A 24,044-nucleotide genomic window follows, 5' to 3' on the forward strand; every position below is an offset into this window, starting at 1 on the left:
TTTTAATTACTACTGCATGTTTCTACCCTACCCATATCATGGTTTGTTCCCATAATAGTATCATATAATTCCAAAAGATCTTCCTGAAAGCAGATTGAAGGTTATCTAAACATTATATCGCATGTATTATCTTTACTTGAGGATGTATTTTTGCTTATATCAATAGCTTTCTCAAGTTCCCACATATAAAACCATTCATTCATGTAGTATCTTCATGTTTTCCCCAACTATATAATCGCTCATGCTCCTCTTCAGTGAATTGCCTTGTAGCTTGGCACAAAACTGCACTTTGATTTCATCATTACTCACCCTTCGGAAAGTTTGCTCAAACTTCTGCTCGCTCATTATTAGAGCTTCTATTTTGTCAGCTCCAGTATGGGGTGTAACTATGCTTATTCTGAATTCCATTCATTCTTCGGATTTGCCTGTATAATTCTGAGGTTTTGATATCTTTATTTAACCTCCCACAATACTCCCTCCAACACTTTCTAATTTTTTTCCAATTCCTTGTGCTATTGCCTTACGACTTGTATTCTTTATTAGCTTTACAAGATTTAATGTATTTTTCGCTTTCTTGCAGGCTTTGTTCCTTTCTTTAATCGCCATTGTGCCCTTCTCATTTCACTGCGCACACCCAAGTTGAATCAGGGAATTTCTTATAAAGAGCTGCAGGATGTGGCTGATAGGAGAAGGAAGCTAAGGCTGCAGTCAGAAAGGGCTGGGCCTACTGGCTTTGGGTTGTGCAGACTGGGACAGAGGATGAGCTCTGTAAATGGCAGAGGAACCAGGGCTGACTTGTGTGTTATGGTTAAGGACTTCGTTTTGGGGACTCTCTGAGGATTATTTGAACCAGCCCTGGGGCTGTTGGCCACAAGAGAGACTGTGTGGCAATCTAAGTGGCCTGTAAGTGGGGGCTAACAGGGGCAAAGGGAGCCAGGAAAAGGGAGCCCTGGCCATGAGATAGTGCTCAGTAAGCTGCTGCCGTGCTGGATGGAGGATAAGACAATTTACAAGCAAAGAGATCAGGGTGATGATTGGCATGTATCTTGTTAGCTGCAGGTTTGTCTGATGGGTATTTTGTGTAAGTTAACACACCCAGCCTGATTTTTTTTATTGCCTTGCCTGTGATAGTGTAGTTACTTACATCAGTGCAAAAATGGGTGCAAAATGCCTTCACCTGTGTGAGTAGGGAATTCTGCTACGCTAGCCTTTTACAACCATTTCGCATAGGTGTGAGTTACTTCACAATATGCAAAGCAGAAGAATCTGGATCCAGATTGATACACATCTTAGAAATACCACATGCATTAAATTAAATTCTAATCAAACCCAGTCCTTTCCCCTCCAACCCCCACACACACTTTTCCCTCTGACAATAAAATCTACCCATTTATGCTGGTAATGATTTGGAGTCGTAAACAGCTTTAAAATAAAGAAAATATAAGTTGTCCGATTTAACTTTAAAGAATGGTTAACTTTTTGCTTTGCTTATGCATATCTAGCCACCTAATACAGTTTTACGACGGAGGACATCATGTGACCCTATTACCCTATATATGTTACTGCCAGTGTCACCAGATGGTGCTGTTACACATTGTCTTAAAGGTTCTCTTTCTTAGCATGAGAGCAGTGTACAGACTCTGAAGAAATTCTGTATCATTACTAACTTTGTGCTAGAGAACTCTTGGTGGAAGCTGTGATGAACAGCAAGAATGTTTGCTCTCTGCCTCAATCTCACTAATTAGAGTTGATTCTTGCAGCAGAGCTGCTCCTTGGGGACTGGGCATTGGGGCCTGGATTGAGAGGCTGAAAGAGGGGTTTCTCGGGCGTGCCTGCATGCTTTTCATGATCACCTCTGTTCAGTGACTACAGTATATAGTGTAAACAAACAAATTACACTACGAAAACATCCAGACTCTGCATCACTGGTTTCTTCTCAAACGGGAAAGCAACCTGCAATGCCCCCAAATCTGCAATCACTTGGAAAAGAGGCAACCAGATAGACAGATGCACTAATTATGTGCATATTTTGCAAACAAACTACCTGAAAGTATACATTTTCTTTAGTATGAAAATAAATTACCTTTAATTTTATAACATGAAATTGAATACTAAGAAATATGTTTTATTAACAGCATAAGATCATGGCAAATTAATGAATGTCAAGATTGATATATTCTCCCTGCCTCATATACCTTAATTACTTTACTATAAATACTTAGCTCAAGGCTCAGGGAACTAGCTGCAGACTTCCATTATCTTTAATGAAGGCTCTCAAGTTAATTTCTCATGCACTGGTGGATTGGTTTGTTTAAACAATGTGACTTTAAGGGCTTGTCTACACAGCACCACAGTCTGGACTATAGGGGTGGGAATTGCGGAGCACTTTAATGCGCAGTGCTCCAACTGCCCCATGTAGACCCTGCTAGTTGTAGCTAAAAGGTACCTAGGTGGTGTTAATATAATCTGGACTGCGGAGCCATATAGACAAGTCCAAATTTAAGGGGCCCGATTCTCCTGTCACTCACACTATTTTACACTTGTGTAAACTCCATTGACTTTCATGGAGTTACTCTTGACTTGCACTGGTGATCTGTATTGGGCCCAGAGTCCCAGGTTTCCTCAATTTGTCTCATTATTGTTTAAACAGAGTCTTGTAAAACTATTTTTATGGTATCTATGCTGAGGTCTGGGCTACAGGTAACCCTGCACAACTGACATAGTTACTGATGCAGCATTCAGACTTGCTGATTTTAGCACCACCACTGTGACTAAACTACAAAATGTATAGACCCAATTGGGCCACTTAGACACTAGCTTGCTCTGGGAGTGGTGTAGAACTGCCCCAACCCAAGGGGGAGCCCAGGGAAGAACCGTGCACTATGCAACCCCCATTGTCTTCAATGGCAGTCACAAGCTTTGAGCATTTAGGGGATTATGTCCATCCATTTACAAGGAAGTGCTAAATCCTTAATAGAATCCTCACCCAAGCCAGCTTCCAGTAGCATCATCCGAAAATGGCGGGGAGTTTCACATGCTGTAATTTATTATTTGCATTACAGTGCCTAGGTGCCCTAGTTATGGACCAGCACCCCACTGTGCTAAGCACTGAACAAACCTGCTGTGAATCTGCTCTGCAAAACATTTATATCTTTCTCTTGAAAACCTGCAGGGTTCTGCAAAATGCATGATGGGGGATCTAACACAATTTAGCAGACAACACTGGAGAGGGTGAACCAACCTATCTCCCCTAATTTATATGATTTGTTCTCATTAGTCTCCTTCAGCTCTGTTCTTTTTTTGAGTTACAAAGTACCTCTTTATCTGGCGTTTCAGGAAGTGCCCAAAACCATAAAAACAAGTATGTACAGTAGCAAAAAGCTGGTTTCGTAATTGACTATAAAATATCCAGTACTTCTTAGAAGATAGAAATAACTGTTGTAGTTTCTTTTTCCAGATCTGATTCTGATCTCTACTGTTAGCAGAATATTGCTTGATGGCAATCTATGTGTAAGTGGGGGAATGGTCCCGCTATTGTGGGGAACTTTGCGGTCTTCTGCACTACCCCGGTGAAATGGGCTAGCGGAAGGATCTGAGTCCTCGCTCCCACCTCCTTTACCCAGAGGCCTCCCTGCCCTCGAGGACTCCCCTTCCACTCTCCTGTCTGGCAGAGACCTCATAACCCCAACAAGGCTGGGCCCAGGATTCCTGGGGGGCTCAACCCCCAACCCTGCTGTGGTCACCTAGGTCAGGGGCTAGGGTGTCCCCACTCTGGGGTACTCTCTCCGCACTGGATGCTTTCCTGACCCACTGATCATTACATATGATTTAAAGCAATACAGTTTATGTAATTAACAATTAGTGTAGAAAGGAATAAGGAAAAATGGGAAAGGTTAAAGGAAACACGTCACCCCGCTCTGTGGCAGGGAACATCACAAACAGTGTCTCTGGAACGTCAGGGCAGGTCACAGTCTGTTCCTTGTAGGTCCCAGGCCTCCTTCTCAGGCCCTGGCTGTGCTGCAGAGACGCTGCAGGCTGGACACTTGCTCTGGTGGTGGCCACACGCTCTCAGGCTCTAGGTGGCAGGACCCTTCTTCCCAGCGTCGCCCCCGCCCTGACAGGGTTACGATCCCCCTCCAAGTCTGGCCTGCAGAGCCTCTTGGCTGGGGCGTCTCCCCGCACTGGGCCTGCTGCCCAGGGTCCCCCTCACTCCCCAGCTGCTCACCGCACCCAGCTCCGGACTGCTCCAGCCCCAGCTCCACTCTGCCTCAGCTCCAGCTCCACTCTGCCTCAGCACGGCTTCTGCTGCTGCTCTGCCTCCAGCTCCCTGGGCTGCTTCTCTGGCCCCTCTGGCTCTGGTTGCTGCAGCTCTGCTCTCTCTGGGCTGTGCTCTGGCTTTGGGGCTGCAGGTCTGCTCCCCAGCTCAGCTCGGGCCCCTGCTCTCTCCTTAGCTCGGCCCCACTCTGTCTGACCCAGGCAATTACAGCTCACAGGGAGGACGGGACCCCCCTGGCCTCCTGACTCCTTGATTAGCCTGCCCGTCCTGTCAATCAGGCTGACCTGGGGACTGTCAGTCTCAGGGTCCTGATTTCCCATCAACCCTTCCCCTTTTGGTACTGGGAGCTAGCCAACCAAAACACCCCCACTGAATGTTAGTAAGGGGATAACAGTCCCCTTACATATGAATCCAATCTGTTATGGAACAACAGTTGTCACAAAAGGTGTTAAAAGGATCTTGCCAAGTTGCCAAGTTGTTTCCCCCAGTTTGTAAAATCATTATTTTCTCACTCTTTTTAGTAACCCCCTGGAACTAAAATCAGTTCTCTTACCATAGTGACTGTATCTCTAACCCCAGGAACATGGAAGGCTTCATGGTGGAGAGGGATTGTTGACATCGAGAGGATCTCTCTTCATTCATGTCTCCCCTTAGGCCTAGATTGTGGCATTTAGCTAGAGCCCGGCATCAGGGACAGTTTGAAGTGATAGTTCTCTAAGTTACACCTGGGAAAGCACTATCCCCCCCCAGCACTTAATGAGAATGCACCATCCTACTCGTCCCTGTCCCTCCCCCTTTGGCGTGATTTCTATCCCCGGGGCTATTTAGTCAGGGCCGGCTTTAAGCTGATTCGGCTGATTCCCCGGAATGGGGCCCCGCGCCTAAGAAGGCCCTGCAACGTCCGGGGCTGCTGGCGGAGCGGGAAGAGAAAAAAAAAAAAGCTGCGTCTTGCTTCTCCCCCCTCCCTCCAGCGCTTGCGCCGCCATACAGCTGATCAGCGCAAGCCTGGGAGGGAGGGGTGAGGAGGAGGAATGCAGCGTGCTTGAGGAAGATGCGGGGTCAGGGCGGGTATTTGGGGACGGATCCAATGGGGCAGGGAGGGGGCGGAGTTGGGGCGGGGGGGCGGGAGACAATTCGCGTCCCGGCGTGGGGCCCCGCACCTGCTAAAGCCGGCCCTGTATGTAGTGCAGTAATGTAATTGCATGCTCCCCTGAGTGCAGAGACTGCAGCTGTTCCTGGGCCTTTAGCAAGGTGGGCAAGAAGGAGGGAAGACACCTTGTGCCCTTTCCATCCTGTAGACCCATGAAAGTGCCAGTCTGGCTCTTTCTGGCCAGTTCATTCAGTGATAACATGGTCATCGTCACAGCATCTTGAACGCTTGCCTGTGTTCTCAACGATATCTTAAATTATTAAAGCAGGAAGAATTTTAAAAATAAAATGCACTTTGGGCCATTTGTGCTATTTATTTCATTTCTGAAGTGCACTCCACTTGAGCACTGCAACTAGACGACTTAGTTGCATTTTTTATTCTAGTTTGTTTCGATGTAGTTTGCTTTGGGTTGTAGTTTTACATTTTATTTCTAGCCAGTTTCATTTTCTGTTTTTCATGCACTAGTCCCATTCTGCAATGGGAGTAATGTCTGAATCCAAACAAACACCTGTTTCTACTGTGATTAAAAGGAAATCATGGAAATATTTCTATTGACCTTTGGTTTATCCACATCTGATTTTTACAAAATCTACATTTTAGACCTACTTTTTGAGTAGCAGGAGTTTGCTTCGGATGCTGTATTAAATGAAACAGGCAAGACTCACAGGAAAAGCTAAATATACTCTCCATCAGGGTATCATTTATGTAAAATTACTTTGTTTCTCCACCACACAAAGAACTCAAATTAAAGTGAGTCACAGCATGCCGGGCTAAGTAAGTTCTACCTGCTGCTGTTGACTTTCTTAAAGCTAGCAGCACCAGCCTCTCTCCCTGCCGCATAGCTAGCCTCTCCTCTGGCAGATTTCCTTTATACCTTTCCAGCCAAGTTTCTAGGGATTGCTGCTGGAAAGCATCAAGACCATTTATCTATACATCTATCTACTTTCCTTTCCACTATTTCCAGCACTTTCATCACAGTCTACTAACAGAAAAAAAGTTCAGCAAACATGCAGCTTTCTCCGTAGCCAAAAGTTTAATATGTATTATGGACTGCGTGGTAGATGGAATATAACTCCCTTGTATTCATTTCGGTTTAAAGACTTTTCCCTTCTCTAAATGTTCCCCACATGCCTTCCCACGCATACCCCATCACTCTCCATCTTCACACAACACCTCTGGCTCCATGTGCATTCCTGGATCCAGGTGAAAATTCCCTAATGGAATATTGGCTCCATCAAAAGCTCCACTGCAGTTTTCAACAGCCAGAATTTCACCCCTTGTTTTTAAAGCTCTCCGCAAGCTTGCTCCAGTATACCTAGATTCTCTCCCCTCCGTGCCTTTTGCTCATCTAGAGCCTGCCCCCTTTCCATTCCTCTACAGAGCCTTGCCATAGTTGGCAAGAGCCTTCTCCCCTGCCGCTTGTGCCACTTGGATCAGCCTTCCTATCTCTCTCCTCCTCCTGAGATCTCTGTCCCTTTAATTGCACCTGCAAACATCTCTCTTATTCATTGCCTATATCCCTTAATTTGACATTCTCTCTTATTCATTTTTGAACTGTGTAGCTGTTATATTGAACTCTAAAGCACATTTATTCTGTTTTAGGTTTTTTTATTTCAATTATTTGGACTTTTATAAAATAAAAATAATCTTTCCAAAACTTCAATGCCCCTTCCACATCCATTCAAAATTCCAATTAAAAATGCCAGCTATTTCTCATCCCAAATGTAAGGGGCTATAGGAAGGTATTAAATGTGAAGAATCTAGATACACACAATGCTTTTGTTCTAGTCCAACTACATGTAATGGGCTTCCTGCAGGACTCACTGGGTTAAATTCTCTGCCCTGTGTTATGCAGGAAGTCTGACTAAATTACCATAATGGTTCTTTCTGGACTTAAAAATAATCTATGGGCGACATCCTAGCCACCGTGAAGTCAGTGGGAGTTTTGTCATTCACTTCAATGGAGTCAGGATTTTAGCCTATGAATCTGTTAAACTAAAAGGAGAAAAAGTTCCCCAGCCAACAACGGATCCCAGCCAGAAGATACACCTCAAATCCACTCCCAGCCGCAACATAACGCTCTAGGCACAGTGAACAATCAATCACACATTCCAGAATACATGGAGGGTGACACAGTGCCAACAAAAGCACTAACACATTTCCCAACCTGCAACCATCTCCACCAATCTACCCCCCTCAGAAAAAGCCTGGGGATGAAATATACCAGGGAGCAAAGGCCACTGCAAGGCCCTCCTGCACCTCCTAAGCCCTGCATTGGAGGTTTTGCTGGATGAATGACCAGGTGCACTCTACCTGCCTTGGAAGAGCTCTCCACCTTGGCTCTGCATGAGAGGCCACACTTGAGGTAGGGCGAAAGCAGACAAGGGAAGGGGATGCAGATCATGCATTGTGGATTTGGCTGCTATTCCAGCTTATAGGTTGGAATGGCAGTCATAGGGTGCACCGCAGTTCTGTACCCTGGCCCTGGGCTGGTGGGGGTGGATTTCACTTCCCCCATTGCTCCACACAAGGCCAGATCCAACTCCTATTAAAATCAATGGCAATCTTTGACTTTAATAGGGAACTGGTTCAGCTTCCTGGAGCCCAAATACTTGGGCTTTACATGTGCACAGTGTCTTTCCCCTAGGTGAACAGACAGGCTTTGCAGCATGACCTGAATGTCAACAAATCTGAGTTCTGCACAGGGATACATTTTGCATGAAGTTTGCTATTAATGAAGTTGTATGCGCTGTGGGCTTGAACCAGATTGATGGCAAAACACCCATTGATCTCAGTGGTGCAGGATCAGAATCCATACCCTTCCCAATTACATTAAATATTTTGAAACCCTATTATACTGTACGTACATGTATTTCCTTATGCGCCATTGGGCCAGATACTCTGGATTTATATCAGCGTGTGATTAAATTAACGGGACTACTCTGGAATGACATCTATGTAAATGAGAGCAGAATCGGACCATTTGTTTTTCACTTTTGTGTTGCCAAAGGGCAGCTGGCCAGCAAAGTTGTAAATAAAAATTGGGAGTATCAGTTTAACTGACTCCACCCCTTGTTTTAGGAGACGTCTTTGAGGACTCCAGACTTGTCAGACCCTTGTTTGGTGCAGCATCAGGCCACCCTTGAGGTCTTCATTCTTCTCCCCCTACCTGCCACACAAATGGGCAAGGAAAGCATGTTCTTAGTGGCAAATCTGGCACCCGAAAGGCGAGGGATTGGCATAATGTAGGCAGCGGGCTTACAAACTGCAGCCTCTACAAGGAGAAAGCAAGCAATGAAATAAAAGGAATGCGGATTATCACCACACAATGCTACCTTGCTGCTCCTAACCTTAGGGGAGAGAAAGAGCAGCCCTCTGGAACCGTATGCAGGAAAACAGTGGGCTGTCAAAGTGTCATTAATGCTCTGTGCCCCAGAAAGTTTGGTGTATTAAATAAAAGCCCAGCTGGTACGAGAGTAAGACAGGTGTACAACTCCGGCTGTGACTTACCTTCACGAAGAGTTCAATGTCAGGGTCTTTTCCTTCCCCATTAGCAGGAACAGTGTCTGTCATTTTTCACCCCCCCACAAAGCCAGTGGCTGTTCTCTTTCTACTACGAGGCAAGAGAAGGTTTCGGTTAACAGCAGCTAGGTTTCCTCCCAGGAACAGCTCCCACAAAGCTTTTAAAACATCTCTTTTCTATGGCTGGAACGTCCCCCAGGTGAAGAAAACAAGTTTCTGCATTAAAAACTAAATAAAGCTGGCAGAGAGAGAGCCACTGTTATAACAGTTCTTTGGAGCAACAAGTGCTGCTGTGCTGTGCTGTGGTGTAGTATCCTCATCTGTCAGAGCTGCAGCTCACGCTGCCAGCCCAAAATAGCCCAGAGCAGGAGAGAGGGTGGGGCTAACTCACAGGGGAGGAGACAGCTGCTGGTACCTAGACCCTTGTCTGAGCCTTCGAGCAAAGTGTTTCATTCTTCTCTTAAGCATCTCTCTTTTTGTGTCTCAGTTTCTCTATCTCTCATCCCCGAGCTGAGAGCATCAGTGAAAGGAGGAGAACAGGAAAGCTTCACAGCAGACTGATTTCATGGTCTTACAATGAAAAAGTGAGAGTCTTTTGCTCCTCATCCGAATCGAGCTTCTGACCTCTTTGAAATTCCTAGTATTTTCAGGTTTCAGAGTAGCAGCCGTGTTAGTCTGTATCCGCAAAAAGAAGAACAGGAGTACTTGTGGCACCTTAGAGACTAACAAATTTATTAGAGCATAAGCTTTCGTGGACTACAGCCCACTAGTATTTTCAGTGCGGAAAAGGGTAAGAGAAAATGGCCTGATTCTGTACTGCTTTATGCCTTGTGCAGCCATTGTTACAACTGCTCAGAGTGAGCATACACTGCTATGCAATTAGAGTAGTAGTGTTTTACACTCGCTTTGTACAACTGTAAATGACTATGTAAGGTGCAAAGTGGTGGAGAATCAGACACAAAAGAGTGTGGCTGGGGGAGTGAGACTCCCATAGTGCTTCAGCACTTGCTAGGAGTGAAAAGCAGAATAGAGGGAACATGGTTAAGTAGAATAGTGAGCCCTGCTGAGCACGTCTATTCAGCATACAAGTAACAAACACTGACTTCAGTGGGAGTTCCTTCTGCAAGGGCTGAATCAGGCATTTGGAATGAACAGTTGTCTTTCCTTGCTTCATTCTTCCTTCCAAGTTTTATTCCTTTTGAACATCTCTATCATGCTTCCAGTTCCTGCATCCATTTATTCCCTTTGATTTTTTAACACACAGTATAGGATGCATTACAACAAGGAAATCAAACAGAAAGTTTAAAATACTACCCTCAAGCCCAATGTCTCAAACAATTCAAGCCTGCAGGGTTCACACACCCTCAAAAGAGAAGGCCTCTTTCCCACTGCAGTCCTCTCTTTCTTTGCTGCTGTGATGGCTAAGATAGCAGCAGATGTCTTGCATTCAGTTAACTATTGGCAATTCACTAACAGCAAGCCTAGCCAACTCAGAACAGTCACATCAACAGACTGACAAAAAGCAATTTAACTTTCCATTTCTAATATGTATCTGCCCTTTCAGCTACTCTTCCGACATGATCAAACACTAATCTTTATGAAGGTGTTCCTGGTGATGTGGGTTCATGATAATTTTTAACTCCTTCCAGTGACCTCTGGGTGTTAACTCTAACAGAATTACATATTATTACCCCAGTGCGTTCAAATGTATACTGTTTTGGTGGGTAGCGGGATCCAGGTGCATTAACTACATAACTTTTACATTGCAATTATTTTCAGACATGCAATCAAATTTTCAGCTACATGAACTAATTGTAATTACACGCATCAAAAAGCATAATCACGGCATAATTATACTATAATTGCAGTATGACAACAATATAATTATAGATTAAAATTACTGTTTTGTAAAGTGCATCCATAAATAATATATTCTCATTTACACAATTATAACCTGTTACTTCTGCTGCAAAGTTTGTCTCCCTAAGTACTTCAAATAATGATTTAATTTTCCCCTTAATGAAATGGCTATTGAAAACAGGAGATGGTGGCTGTGATGCTGGCAGACCAGGTGCCAGCTCATGCCAAGGCTCCAGGCCTCACTGAACACTGACAAATGCATAGCTGAAAACCAGTCTGCCTTGCCTGTATGGTAGTATTGTCAAGATAGATATTAGAGATGTAAGAATGAGTTTGGTGTTCAGACATTGTGAATAGCTTGTAGGATGCTGTATGTATTAGTCTAACTTATCTGTACCCCATATTATAAAGCATAAATTCGTTAGTCTCTAAGGTGCCACAAGTACTCCTCGTTCTTTTTTCTCTGTAACTATATAACTCATCAAACAGGAAAGAAACGTTCTCTAATGCAAATGTTTGCTTCCTACAGAAGATGTTAGGTCCTGCCCAACAAGAAGGCCTTTGAAGCCAAATGAGCCACTGTGAGACATCAAAAGAACAAAGACTTTGTTAATTGAACTCCTTGCCCATGAACTCATCTCATCAGCTTGGGCTCTGAGGAGAAGGGAATAAAAATCCCTGACAAGGAGAAACTTGGTTCTGTTTGCTGCTTGAACTCTAAAGGGGAGAGAATAATTAAGCATAAGCAAAATAGGTCCAGATATTTTGCCTGGGTTAGCCCTAGAGGACATATGGAGTTTGCTTATTCTATAAGTTTCTATTATCTTTTGGAATCTGAGACTGTAATTCATTTGTGAGTGTATGTTACCTGCTGTAACCGTATAAATAACTCTTATTTCTTTTCTGGTTAGTAAATATTTAATTAGTTTTACTACAGGATTGGCTACAAGCATCGTCTTTGGTGAGAGATCTGGGGATGCAATTAGCCTGAGGTAAATGATTGGTCCTTGGGGACTGGGAGTAACCTATATATTGTTGTGATTTTTGATAAAAGAGACCATCTGTCACAGAGGCAGGCTTGCCTAGGTGGCAAGATAGACTGGCGTGCTCAAGGGGACCGTCTGTGACTACATGGTAAGGCTGTTATAGTGCTTGTGGAGTTCACACTTATTGCTTGGCTGGTAAAATCTAATTATAGAACACACACCCAGTTTGGGGTTTGTGCCCTGCTTCTTCACAGTTTGCCCTGAGGTAGGCACCCATGTACTCCAGACAGTGTGACAGTGGCCACTTTTGAAAGAAGGGAATCTTAACCGTGGGCACTTTTAGCTTCACTCTCATTGACAACGATAGGAAATGCTAGCCATTTTGAAAGAGGGTGGGGGACTTTGTGCAATTCTCTGTAGTAGAATATTATTCCTCAGCCCCTGAGGAGGAAAATACTTTCAGTTGTGAAGAATAAGAGGGGTAAGAATTACCATCAATCCTAAAAAAAAAAAAAAAACCCTTCAAATGTAGCCAATACACAAGATTCCAATGCATTTTAACTATATTGGAAGTTTGATGGATCTGCACTAGTAAGATAATTTGGAACAAAAATAACATGTTAAATTTCTTAAAAGGTCTGTTTTAAGTCCTAAACTAATTAGCGGATTTACTTACAAATTCCTAGAAAATTCTTTCTGTATTCAGTGAGTAAATTATGTAATTTTGGGAAGGATGTGCTGTATTTTTCCTCCATAACAAAGTGCAAAACTCAATTTTAACTTTCCTAGTAACATAGCACCTTTCAGCCAGAGATCTGAAAGCACGTTGTGACTGACAATAAATGAAGCCTAAGAGCTCTCTTCTGGATTTGGAAAATATTATTTTACACATTTTCAGATGGTAAAACAGGCACAGAGAGACTAAGGCCAACATTTATTAACTTTTGGTCACCCACAAATGGAGCCAACCAAAGCTAGTGAACACTTTTGAAATCTTTGGCTTCGGAGCCTGATTTGCAAAGATGCTGAGCATCAGTTGGCTCCCATTTGCTTCAGTGGACGTTGCGGGTGCTCAGCACCTCTGAAAAATCAGGTGATATGTAATAACTTGCCCAAGGCCACACAATCAGTCAGCAACAGAGCTAGAACAAGGACCCATCAACCCTGGTCAAATCAGTAGAATGTGCTCCCCAATTCCATCTGACTGCAGAGGCATATATACAATCAGTTTGCAATCTGTATTGCATTTTACACCAACCGTACCCTCTAATGGAACAATTTCATGCTGAGCCTCTAAGAGATGGAACACACAACTTGCAGCCTGGAGAGAGGGGGCTAAAGTGCCTTAAACCACCTTTGAACCAGAAAGCTACCTAAGTTATGGCAGCCTGTTCACAGCTGCCACCCAGAATACCACAGTCACACCCCATTCCTATCGCAACGCACCTACTTGCCCCTACCCACTATAACAGAGCTTGTGGGGGGGCTTTATAAGGCAACATAAGCTGCCTTGTGCAAAACCTATGCCAGCGAGAATTCTCCCCTTGGCTGCTCTGAGACTCTAATGGCTCTTTGATACTGCCACAGTGAGAGAAAATCCATCCCCAAATATCTGACAATCAGAAATGCATATCACAATACAATCACTACAAAGAAATGCCTTGTGGCAGTTCAAATCTATCACTGCTAATAAACATCCTTTCAAGTACACGTGGCAAACCATGTGTTATTCAAAAGCCAACCTCGTTTGGATATGGGACATTTAATTAAATGGCAGTAAACTAAAATATAAACATACCAAGCCGCTGAGTTATCTAAGCTCAGCAATAACATGCCTATTGTTGACCAGTTTTTCTCTCCCTAGCGGCTTGATTCTGTGAGATACTGAGTGCCTCCCGTGAGGTGCTGAATGCCCTCATCTCTCAGAGTTAGGGGGAATGGACACTCAGTTCCTTACAAGTGGTGCTCAGCCCCATGGAGGATTGAGCCCTCATTCATGTAAACACTATGTTATCTTTCAAAACGGGCATGAAAGCTTGAACTCAGATAAACATTACAGGAAGCACTGAGTAGGAGGGAAGATATAAAAAGTACCGTATAGTCTATTTGTGCCATTTTTACTGGTTTGTTGTTGTATAAAACTGATGTATCACTTATACCCTGTTGGAACCTTTTCTCATGTGATGCTATTATTCCACACAAAGGTTGGTTTTTGTGGTGTAAAATCAATTCTTCCCTCTGTAGATGTATTAAAGATAATCTAATAACTGTTAAATAATTAGCACACTCTCATTTTACTGCAGAGAAAGAAGTTTTTTAATTTGGCCTTTTGCTTTCTCTCGAGTCAGAAATAACAAAGGCTTTGAGTTACACACAAGACCAAGATTAGATACAGATCTATGAAGTCTTCATAAGCCAGGTCATTATAGTTTGAGGCTTATGAAGTATGCAATCATGTGACCCCATTAATAAAACAGGACAACTCCAAAAAGAGAATTGTCACTTATTGTGCTCTGTGCCTTAGCTTTAACATGCTATCAGCTTTCATAGGCCTGATCTAAGCCCCATTTTCCAGTAAAGAGGCATTTTGAGAAGGTGAATGGGAGGCCAAGTATAAAGAACAAAACTCTCTATAAAGAGTGATACTCTCTCCCAGAATGACAATTACCTAAAGTGAACTCTGCGAAGAAGGCATTTTGCTGTGCTGACCTGGGCTTTGTACCCAGCTAAATATCATTTTGCCCTGTGAGGGTGGGTGACTACAAGATTCATAACCTGGTTACATCTCCTGAAATTCAGTACAGAATAGCATAACCATTTTTCATATTGGATCTCATTTCCATTGGAGTCCGATACAAGGGATGAAATCTTGCCTCTACTGAAGGCAATGTGGGTTTTGCTACTGACTTCATCGGGGCCAGAATTTCATCCATGAGTTGTCAAAGCTGTCCAGCTACCCAGAAGTGATTGAGCTAACCAGCAACTATCTTATTAGCTAGTGAACACCATGCATGCTCAGGGCAGGAAGAAATAAAGAACTGCCGGAAAAGAAAAGACCCCCAAGGCCAATTCTCAATCATCTGTAGCTATTTCTAATATCCCTGTGCGTTATTTGCTTTGCTGTGCTATTTACTTAGCAACTTAACGCATATGGAATGAAGTCCTGAGTAAAAAGGGAAATCAAGCAAAATGGTTTAATCCAGGGGAAATACACAAAGTCAAATCCTGGGGTCCTTGCTCAGGTTTCATGGAAGTCAAAGGGAGTTTGCCTCATTAAATACTGACTACAAAATGGGGCCAGATTCAAACTGATCCTTACACAGCTGCACAGTATGTGCCACAGGAGGGCCAGATAAAATTACAGCACATGTGCAAAGGGGAGGGGCTCAGAGACTGCTCCTTCCCAATTCCCCTATAGATTCATGGTGCCCCAAGGTGGGGGAGGGCAGGATGGGGAGAAGAAAAGACAGGACTGTGGCTCTGCCCCCACCCCCACGCTCTAGCCAGTGCACAGTGAGGAATAAGATGCATCACACCAATGAGTGTAGTACCAGCTGTACAGCCTGTGTGACTCCGGGAGGCATTTTCCATCCCTGAGGCATGATGCTGTCCAATACCCGCCCCTGTGGCAAGCCTCTATACTGCCACTCACTACAGGTTGTGTCTAAATGGCACAAACTACCCCTGTGGAAGTCTATAAACCCCTAGTCACCATGTTACGTGTCTCCTCTTTTTCCAAATCAGAGAGGATGAGATTCTGTTACAGCCACCAACTACAGAGTCTGACTCTTTATATCAAGCTGTTAAAACATATGGTTTTAGCTCTGGAGGTCTCAGAGTCAAACCCAGCTATTGGCCACGATGGTGGGCATCAGATAAGGACCTCAGGATTTGGCCCCATAAGAGTTTTGCCCAGAGTTAGTTTGTCTTATAGAAGAATAAAGTTTACATTATATGTGGTAGTTTGCTTTCACATGAGTGCAGTGTAGGACTTTGCTATAAAATACCTTTAACATAAGGAAACCTTTAGCAACAATTCACATTGCTGCTTCTTGTACAGTGGAATTCCATTAAGGATCAATTGACAAACCTCATGTTCAGATTGTTATGTCTGGATGATCACAGCCCTGTGGCACTCAGAAAATGTGAAATTGTTTGCTAATGTTGAAAACATTAAAGAAAATCAACAAAACTATTCTTCATCTTATCCCTACATTGATCACCATAGCTGAAGGATAAACCCATCAACAGAAATTTACAAGCTCAAAAATTTAAACCAAAATTCATTTTTTCAAATAACCCCTTTTAAAAAATATATATTTTTTAGATTAGGATCCTTGAAAACTTTTGGAGTTTTGTTGTTTGTTTTTTTATCAGGAGTATTTAGTCAAATTGGTTTTCTTCAGTTAAGAACGGAAAAAGTGATGTTCTTTTAGGGAAAAGCTGCAAATGCCTGCATTTTACTTCCACTGCAGCAGGAACAAGTAATAGTCACTCACTAAACTGCTCTCTTTCTTGCTTGTGTTCACCAGAGTAGCTTCTAGAGGGCAGTGTTTTCTTCCTTTTATTATCATTACAAAGCTGGCATCTCAATTAAAAACCAAGTTGCAACTAAGTATACTTTCCAAAAGGAGAAAGGAAATCAAATGTCACACTCTATGAATGTTTTAAAAAGTGCTATTGCATCAGTGAAAATATAACGTTAAATATACAACATAAATTCAGCTGCTGAAGGGAGGAAACCAGGGACATATTTTAGTGAGTCAAGTGAACAATTTTATTTCAGCATTAGGCATGAGAAGATGAAAAAAATCCATTCACCTTCCTCTGCTAAATAAATAATCTACAATCTGAATGCTAAGGATGAATACAATACCAGCCTCGATGTGGTCTTATTCTTAGCCACTTTCATGTAGAATTATCAAATACTCCTCCATAGTATAAAGCAGTCAGTTTTCCTCTTGCTGTCACAAAACTAAAACTAAATTATTTAACTTAGTCACATTCAAGGCCAAATTATCCATTGATGTAACTCGACTGACTGAGAATTTGGGATATAAAATTGTAAGGTCTTGCCTACTCACAGTATGTACCACTTAACTATACCTGTACAGTTAAAGCAATACAATTCCATTCCCCTCCAGTGTGGACACAGTTATACTAATATAAAAGGTGCTTTATACTGGAATAGTTTATTAATGTTTAGGGAGGGAAATGAGCTATAGTGGTATAAGGCACTTTTATACTAGTACAACCGCATCCACACTCAGCATTTAGACTGTAACTATAATCGGTTAAAAAAAAACACACACAAAACAAAAATCACCTCCCAATCAACATATTTTGCCAGCCCAAAACCTTTCTATAGTCATCATAGTATTATTATTTCTTAAATATTTGTATTATCATCATGTCCAGAGGCCCCTGGCCATGACTTTCTCTATGCAGACTTACATCAGCTCCAGGGGCCAAAACCTGAGGTTCCAACTCAGTTTGTAGTCAGTCCTCACTCAAGCCAACTCCCATAGATTTGAGATTCTGACACTAAAGAGCTGTGTTTAAATAAACTTGTGAAACACCAGATTTGAGCATCTTGAATTCTCCCCTTATGCTAATGAAGTTTGACCTCTTCATAACTTGTGGTCTGGCTGGCATCATGCTCACAATGTCATATACGTTGTAATCAATGAATAACATGCAACCTGCTGAACCCAAGCCTTTCAGAGAGCTATCACTCTTCTGAACTCCGTAGAGATCTACCCTCATTCATATTTAATCCTACTCCTTGATACTTTTGTACTAAAGTTTCCATAAAGTTTGCCAGTGTAATTAGCTTCTTTTTCTTAGCTGATCATCTCAATCTATTATCAAACAAATGATATGATTGTCTGCAATTCAAAGGTTCTTCATCTTGAAGCATTTCAAGCTAATTTGGCTGTATTTCCTCTTAGTTGTTCCTTGCTTGGTGCGTCTTCACTGCAGAGTTAACCTGGGTGATCAGCACCTGGGGCTGAACACCCAGGTTAGCCTAGCCTTGGTGTCTGCCACCACACAGCAAGCCATACCTGAGTTACTGTGTCCTCACACTGGTGCTGAACTCACCCATGTGTGTCACTGGGACTTCTGAGGGCAAAGCCCATGGTTCTTTGTGCTGCAGTAAGGTGAATTGTTCTGTGATTCTTTCCCAGTGAATTACAGGAGAATTTGTCTGTCCTGGGTACACAGGGAAATCGAGGGAAGGAATTGGAGGACTATCAACATTCAAATGATTTAGCCTGCATCTTAACTGCATAGTGAGTAAGTTACTAGGCTGAATGAAAGCAGATGCTTATAGCCCCAGACAAGCCAGCTAGCTCAGATTGAAAGAGCCACTTAACTCAGCTGAGACAGTTTTGTGTATAAATGGGAGTCAGGTTAGGGGCAACACCCAAGTAGTGAAGACTTACTCTAAAGGTGAAATTACCCTTGTGCAAAGAGCCCAGCACAAGTACTACGCCCCACTTAAAATAAGGGAAAACTTTTGTGCCAGTTGTCACATGTAATTTTTCTCTTTTTAACTTGAAAATCTTCCACCCCTTCCTCAGAAAGATATTCTGAAGTGCATGCAGGAGATCACTTGAACAAGGAAGAACATAGGCCACTGGATACTGACCAATGCCTGGCAGCAATTTCATATATTACTGATAAGCAAGACTTCATCAAAACAGACAGGCATCTTTCCAATCTCACCATCATTACACAGATGTCAATGATTGACAGAACTCTGTGTAGAATTGACTAAGGTCTGTCAGGAGGGCCACATGACTTAGGGGAATGCTAATAGGGTACAGAGAGACAAGGTGGGTGAGGTAATATCTTTTACTGGACCAACATCTGGTGGTGCGAGAGACAAGCTTTCAAGCCACACGCAGTCTGAAGAAGAGTTCTGTGTGGCTCGAAAGCTTGTCTCTCTTACCACAGACATTGGTCCAATAAAAGATATTACCTCAACCACCTTGTCTCTCTAATATCCTGGGACCGACACGGCTACAACTACACTGCATACAATAATAGGATACAGAGTCCTTTACCTTGAAGTTATCAGTTCAAATCCAGCCCAGGATATGTAGTAACTGACAGCTGATACTAGATGAGTTCATTAATGTTTGTAAAGGTGTTTCACTATGTTAATCACAATTAATATTATCTGACAGCTGTTTAGGGGGCTATGTGGAATAAGTTGGTGGCATCTCACATCCATACCATACCAACAAAACCTGACATTCAAAGGCTAATGATTGAATAGACCATGATGAGAGTCTCTTATACCTATTTCCAGAACCGGGTGGAGTGACAGAGGGTCTGTCTATACTGCAGCTGGGAGCCAGCCTCCCAGCCCAGGCAAGCAGAGTTGTGCTAATGGGGCTTGAGCTAAGCTGCTAAAAACAGCAGTGTGAACGTTGCAGCTCCTGGGGAGACTCATGCTAGCCTGAGAGGTGGGCTTGAGAGCCTGAGCTGCTGCCCAAGCCACAACATTCACGCTGCTTTTTTTTAGCTCACTAGCTTGAGCCCTGCTAGCAGGAGTCTGTCTACCTGGGGTGAGAGGCTTGCTCCTAGCTGCAGTGTAGACATGCCCATTGTTTGAAGCAGAGTATGGGAGCTTCCATTACTGCTGCTCATGCAGTGCCTCTTCTGCGTCTAAAAAGATAAAAAGAGATCTTCGATCCCCAGGATGATCAACTCAGCATCTTTCACAATAATTAAATTTGATTTAAAAGAGCTCTACATTAAAAAATCATGTTTAAAAGATTAAGCAATTCTTTTGTGAAGGAGAAACGGACAAAGCAGTTATAAGTGATCTTTCCAGAGAATTAAACATATCAAATAAAAAAAACGATTACCTACCTTCTCATAACTGTTGTTCTTCCAGATGTGTTGCTCATGTCCATTCAAAGTAGGTGTGTGTGTACCACATGTAGTGTCCTCGGAAGGTTTTTCCCCTAGTGATATCCATCGGGGTGGCTGGGGAGCCCCCTGGTGTTGCGCCTTCATGGCGGTGTATATAAGTGCCTGCCAACCTGCCGCCTCTTCAGTTCCTTCTTGCCGGCTACTCTGACAGAGCGGAAGGCAAGTGGGACTAGGAATGGACATGAGCAACACATCTCAAAGAACAACAGTTACGAGGGGTAGGTAACCATTTTCTCTTCTTTGAATGCTTGATCATGTCAATTCCAAGTAGGTTACTCCCAAACCTTACCTACAAGGCGGGGCTGGAGTTCCTGGAATCGCTGATTGATGCACTGCTCTGCCGAATGCTGCATCATCTCTAGCATGTTGGGTAATGGCATAATACAAAGAAAAAGTGTGAACTGATGACCATGTCGCCGCCCTGCAGATCTCCTGGATCTGGACCTGTGACAGGGATGCCACCGAAGAGGCCTGCGCCCTTGTAGAATGTGCTGTCAGTGCAGGGGCAAGTATTTCTGCCAAATCATAACATGCCTGGATATAGGACATGATCCACAATGAGATTCTTTGAGAAGACACTAGGAGGTCCTTCTTGCTGTCCGCTACTGCAACGAACAGCTGGTTCGACTTACGAAATGGCTTCGTACGTTCAATATAAAAGGCCAATCCTCGCTGAACTTCCAAGGAGTGGAGTCTTTGGTCCCGGCTGTTGGCGTGTGTCTTAGGGTAGAAAACTGGGAGAAAAATGTCCTGATTGGCACGAAGCTGAGAGACAACCTAAGGGAGAAAGGCCAGGTGAGGTCTAAGCTGTACCTTGTCCTTATAAAAAATGATGTAAGGAGGGTCGGAGGTTAGGGTCCGGAGCTCAGACACCCTCCTCGCTGACATTATTGCAACCAGGAATGCCACCTTCCATGACAGATAGAGTAATGAGCAAGTTGCTAGGGGCTCAAAGGGGGTCCCCATTAGTCTTGAAAGAACCAGATTAAGGTCCCAAGCCGGGATCAGCTGCCTCATTTTCGAGTACAATCTGTCAAGGCCTTTAAGAAAACGACCGACCATCGGGTTGGCGAAGACTGACCAGCCTGCCACTCCTGGGTGGAAAGCCCAAATGGCTGCTAAGTTAACCCGCATTGATGATACCAACAGGTCCTGTTGCTTTAAGTGTAGCAGATAGTCTAAAATGAAAGGTACCAGTGACTAACCTGTGAACACCAGATCGAGAATCTCTTCCACTTTCCAGGTAGGTGGTCTTGGTGGAGGGCTTCCTACTGCCAAGGAGAACCTCCCTAATGGGTTCGGAACACATTAGCTCTACTGGGTTTAACCATGAAGCTTCCAAGCTGTGAGGTGGAGAGACTCGAGGCTTGGATGCTGGAGATGGCCGTGGTCTTGAGAGATCAGGTCCGAAAGCAAGGGCAATGAGATTGGGGTGTCCACCGATAGCTCTAGGAGCATGATATACCAGTGCTGGCACTATCAATATGACTGCAGCCCTCTCCATGCGGATCTTGAGCAGAACCTTGTTGACGAACGGGAAAGGTGGGAATGTGTACAACAGGTGGTCCATCCAAGGGAGGAGAAACATGTCCGCAAGCGAGCCCGGATTGTGATTCAGGAAGGAACAGAACTGCAGGCACTTCCTGTTGCTTTTTGTGGTGAACAGGTCAAATTGGGGAACTCCCCACTTTTGGAAAATGCTGTTCACCATATCCAGGAGAATGGACCACTCGTGGTTGTGGAAGGATCTGCTGAGATAGTTCACCAACTCGTTCTGAGAACCCTGGAGGTGCCAATTCATTCTGAGAACCCAGGAGATAGGATGCTTCCAGGTGAACTGAGTGCAGAAATCCCACAGTTTGAGGGCTTCCTGACATAGGGGAGAGGAGCGAGCTCCACCCTGTTTGTTTATATAAAACATTGCGGTCGTGTTGTCCATCATCAGCAATACACATTTCCCTGGCAAGTGGGCCTGGAAGGTCTGGTATGCCTGGCAGACCACTCTCAGCTCCTTGATGTTGATGTGAAGCGAGAGCTCATCTTGTGACCAAAGTCCCTGGGTCCTGAATTCTCCCAGATGAGCTCCCCACCCAAACGCTGACACATCTGTGACTAGGAACAGCGAGGGATGCGGTTTGGCGAAGGGGACCCCCACGCACACTGCTTGTGGGTTGAGCCACCATTGGAGAGACACGAGAACTTGTGGTGGGAGTGTGATCACCTTGTCCAGGATGTTGCATGCTGTACTATGTACGTACAAGCTGTCATATGTCTGAGGAGCTTCAAGCAATTCCTTGCTATGGTGATAGGGTATTGCTTGAAGCCGTCTATGATGTCATGCATTGTCTGAAAACAAGACTCTGGCAGGAAGGCTCTGGCCTGTCCCAAGTCCAATGCCGCCCCAGTGAACTCTATTTTCTGAGTAGGGGATAGAGTTGATTTATGTATATTCAGGAGGAGACCCAGCCTGTCGAAGGTAGATCTTAACATAATGATGTACTGCTCCACTTGCGCCTTGAAGCGGCCTTGACCAACCAGTCGTTGAGGTACGGAAACACCTGCACCTGGCTTTTTCTCAGGAAGGCAGCTATGACTGCCATGCACTTCGTAAAAACTCGAGGGGCTGCTGAAAGGCCAAAGAGGAGGACTGTAAACTGGTAATGGTTGTGGTTCACTACAAACCTGAGAAAGCATCTATGGGCTGGGACTATCGATATGTGGAAGTACGCGTCCTTTAGGTCGAGGGCAGAGTACTGGTCCCCCGGATCCAGGGATGTGATGATGGCAGCCAAAGAGACCATGCAGGCTTTTTTTTGCGAACAGGGGCTGCTAACAGGGAGTTTCGCAAGGGAGTTTGGAAGGGAGCAGGAAGGGGGCGAGGGTCCCTTGCCGGTTCTATCTGTTTTCCCTTTATTCCCCTTAATACTCATAAACCAACTACATTCAAAACTTCTTGCTTAAACAACCCTTTCAGCGGACAGGGGGCTGCAGACAGGAGTGTGACAGAGGGAGGCTTACGATGGTTAGGAAGACCCGCAACACCTGTGCCAGCACTGCTTCTGTCTCCTCCACCTGTGCCTGTAGCCAGACAGAGCGCCTGAGCATGGATGCTTCTACCCAGATCCTGGTGTGGTTTTGCAGAGACTGTAACTTGCAATTTCCACTTACTGATATCCAGGCTGGGGGGACCATCCAATGTGAGAGGTGCCTGCTGGTGGAATCTCTCAGGCAGCAGGTGGGAGAGCTACAGGAGGAGGTGGCTAGGTTGAGGAGCATCCGAATCCACGAGCAATTCCTCGACAGTGTCCATGTGGAGACAGCTGAGGTAGCTGTCCCAGTACACAGGACTGCTGATACACCACTGGTGGAGGAGGAGATGGCTCAGGGTGGACACTGGCAGCTGGTTACTTCTGGCAGCAGGCAGTGCTCCACCCCTGCTCCGAACCCTCCTGCTGTGGTAATAGGTAACCGTTATGCTCTTCTTGATACAGGAAAGAAGGAATCACTCCCTACAGTAAAGGAGGAGAAGCCTCGTACCCCTAAGGCTGGGAGGTCTGCTGCCACCACTGCGAATAGGAAACGTAGGGTAGTGGTGGTCGGAGACTCTCTGCTGAGGGGGAAGGAGGCGCCCATCTGTCGCCCTGACATTTCATCTCGGGAGGTATGCTGCCTGCCGGGAGCCCGTATCAGAGACGTTACGGAGGCGTTGTCGAGGATTATCCAGCCCTCTGACTACTACCCCATGCTACTCATCCATGTGGGCACAAATGATACTGCGCGGTGTGACACTGAGCGGATCAAGAGTGACTACAGGGCTCTGGGAGTACGGGTGAAGGAGTTTGGAGCGCAGGTGGTATTCTCTTCAATTCTTCCTGTCAAAGGTAGGGGCCCGGGCAGAGACAGATGCATCATGGAGGTGAATGCCTGGCTGCGAAGATGGTGTCGCCAGGAGGGCTTTGGCTTCCTAGACCACGGGATGCTATTCAAGGAAGGACTGCTAGGCAGAGATGGCGTTCACCTTTCGAGGAGAGGAAAGACCCTATTTGGACACAGACTGGCTAACCTAGTGAGGAGGGCTTTAAACTAGGTTTGACGGGGACAGGTGAGCAAAGCCCACAGGTAAGTGGGGAACATGGAGACCGGGGAGATGGGTCGGAAACGAGAGGGAGTGTTGGCTATATTGTCAGAGAGAAAGGAGGGTCAGGACAAAACTGGGAGGAAAGATCAAACCAGTATCTTAGATGCCTATATACAAATGCGAGAAGTATGGGCAATAAGCAGGAAGAACTGGAAGTGCTAATAA

The 24,044-nt window shown here is 44.5% G+C and overlaps 1 protein-coding gene across 9 annotated transcripts in view; it reads right to left on the reverse strand.

Moving 5' to 3' along the window:
- CLIC5 (chloride intracellular channel 5) overlaps window positions 1-24,044 on the reverse strand; it is a 160,664-nt gene that overhangs the window by 110,660 nt on the left and 25,960 nt on the right. For 2 of the 9 annotated variants that reach the window (XR_010599369.1, XM_005297384.4), the window contains exon 1: window positions 8,937-9,281. The exons of 5 other annotated variants lie outside the window; for them this stretch is intronic. Coding sequence is in view for 1 of the 4 variants with exons in the window: in XM_005297384.4 (XP_005297441.2) it covers window positions 8,937-8,999 (63 nt within the window). In the remaining 3 variants the exon portion in view is untranslated. 2 more of the 9 variants (XM_065587548.1, XM_065587549.1) reach the window with 2 other exon arrangements.

This window comes from Chrysemys picta, chromosome 3, assembly GCF_011386835.1.
Source record: "Chrysemys picta bellii isolate R12L10 chromosome 3, ASM1138683v2, whole genome shotgun sequence".
NCBI lineage: Eukaryota > Metazoa > Chordata > Testudines > Emydidae > Chrysemys > Chrysemys picta.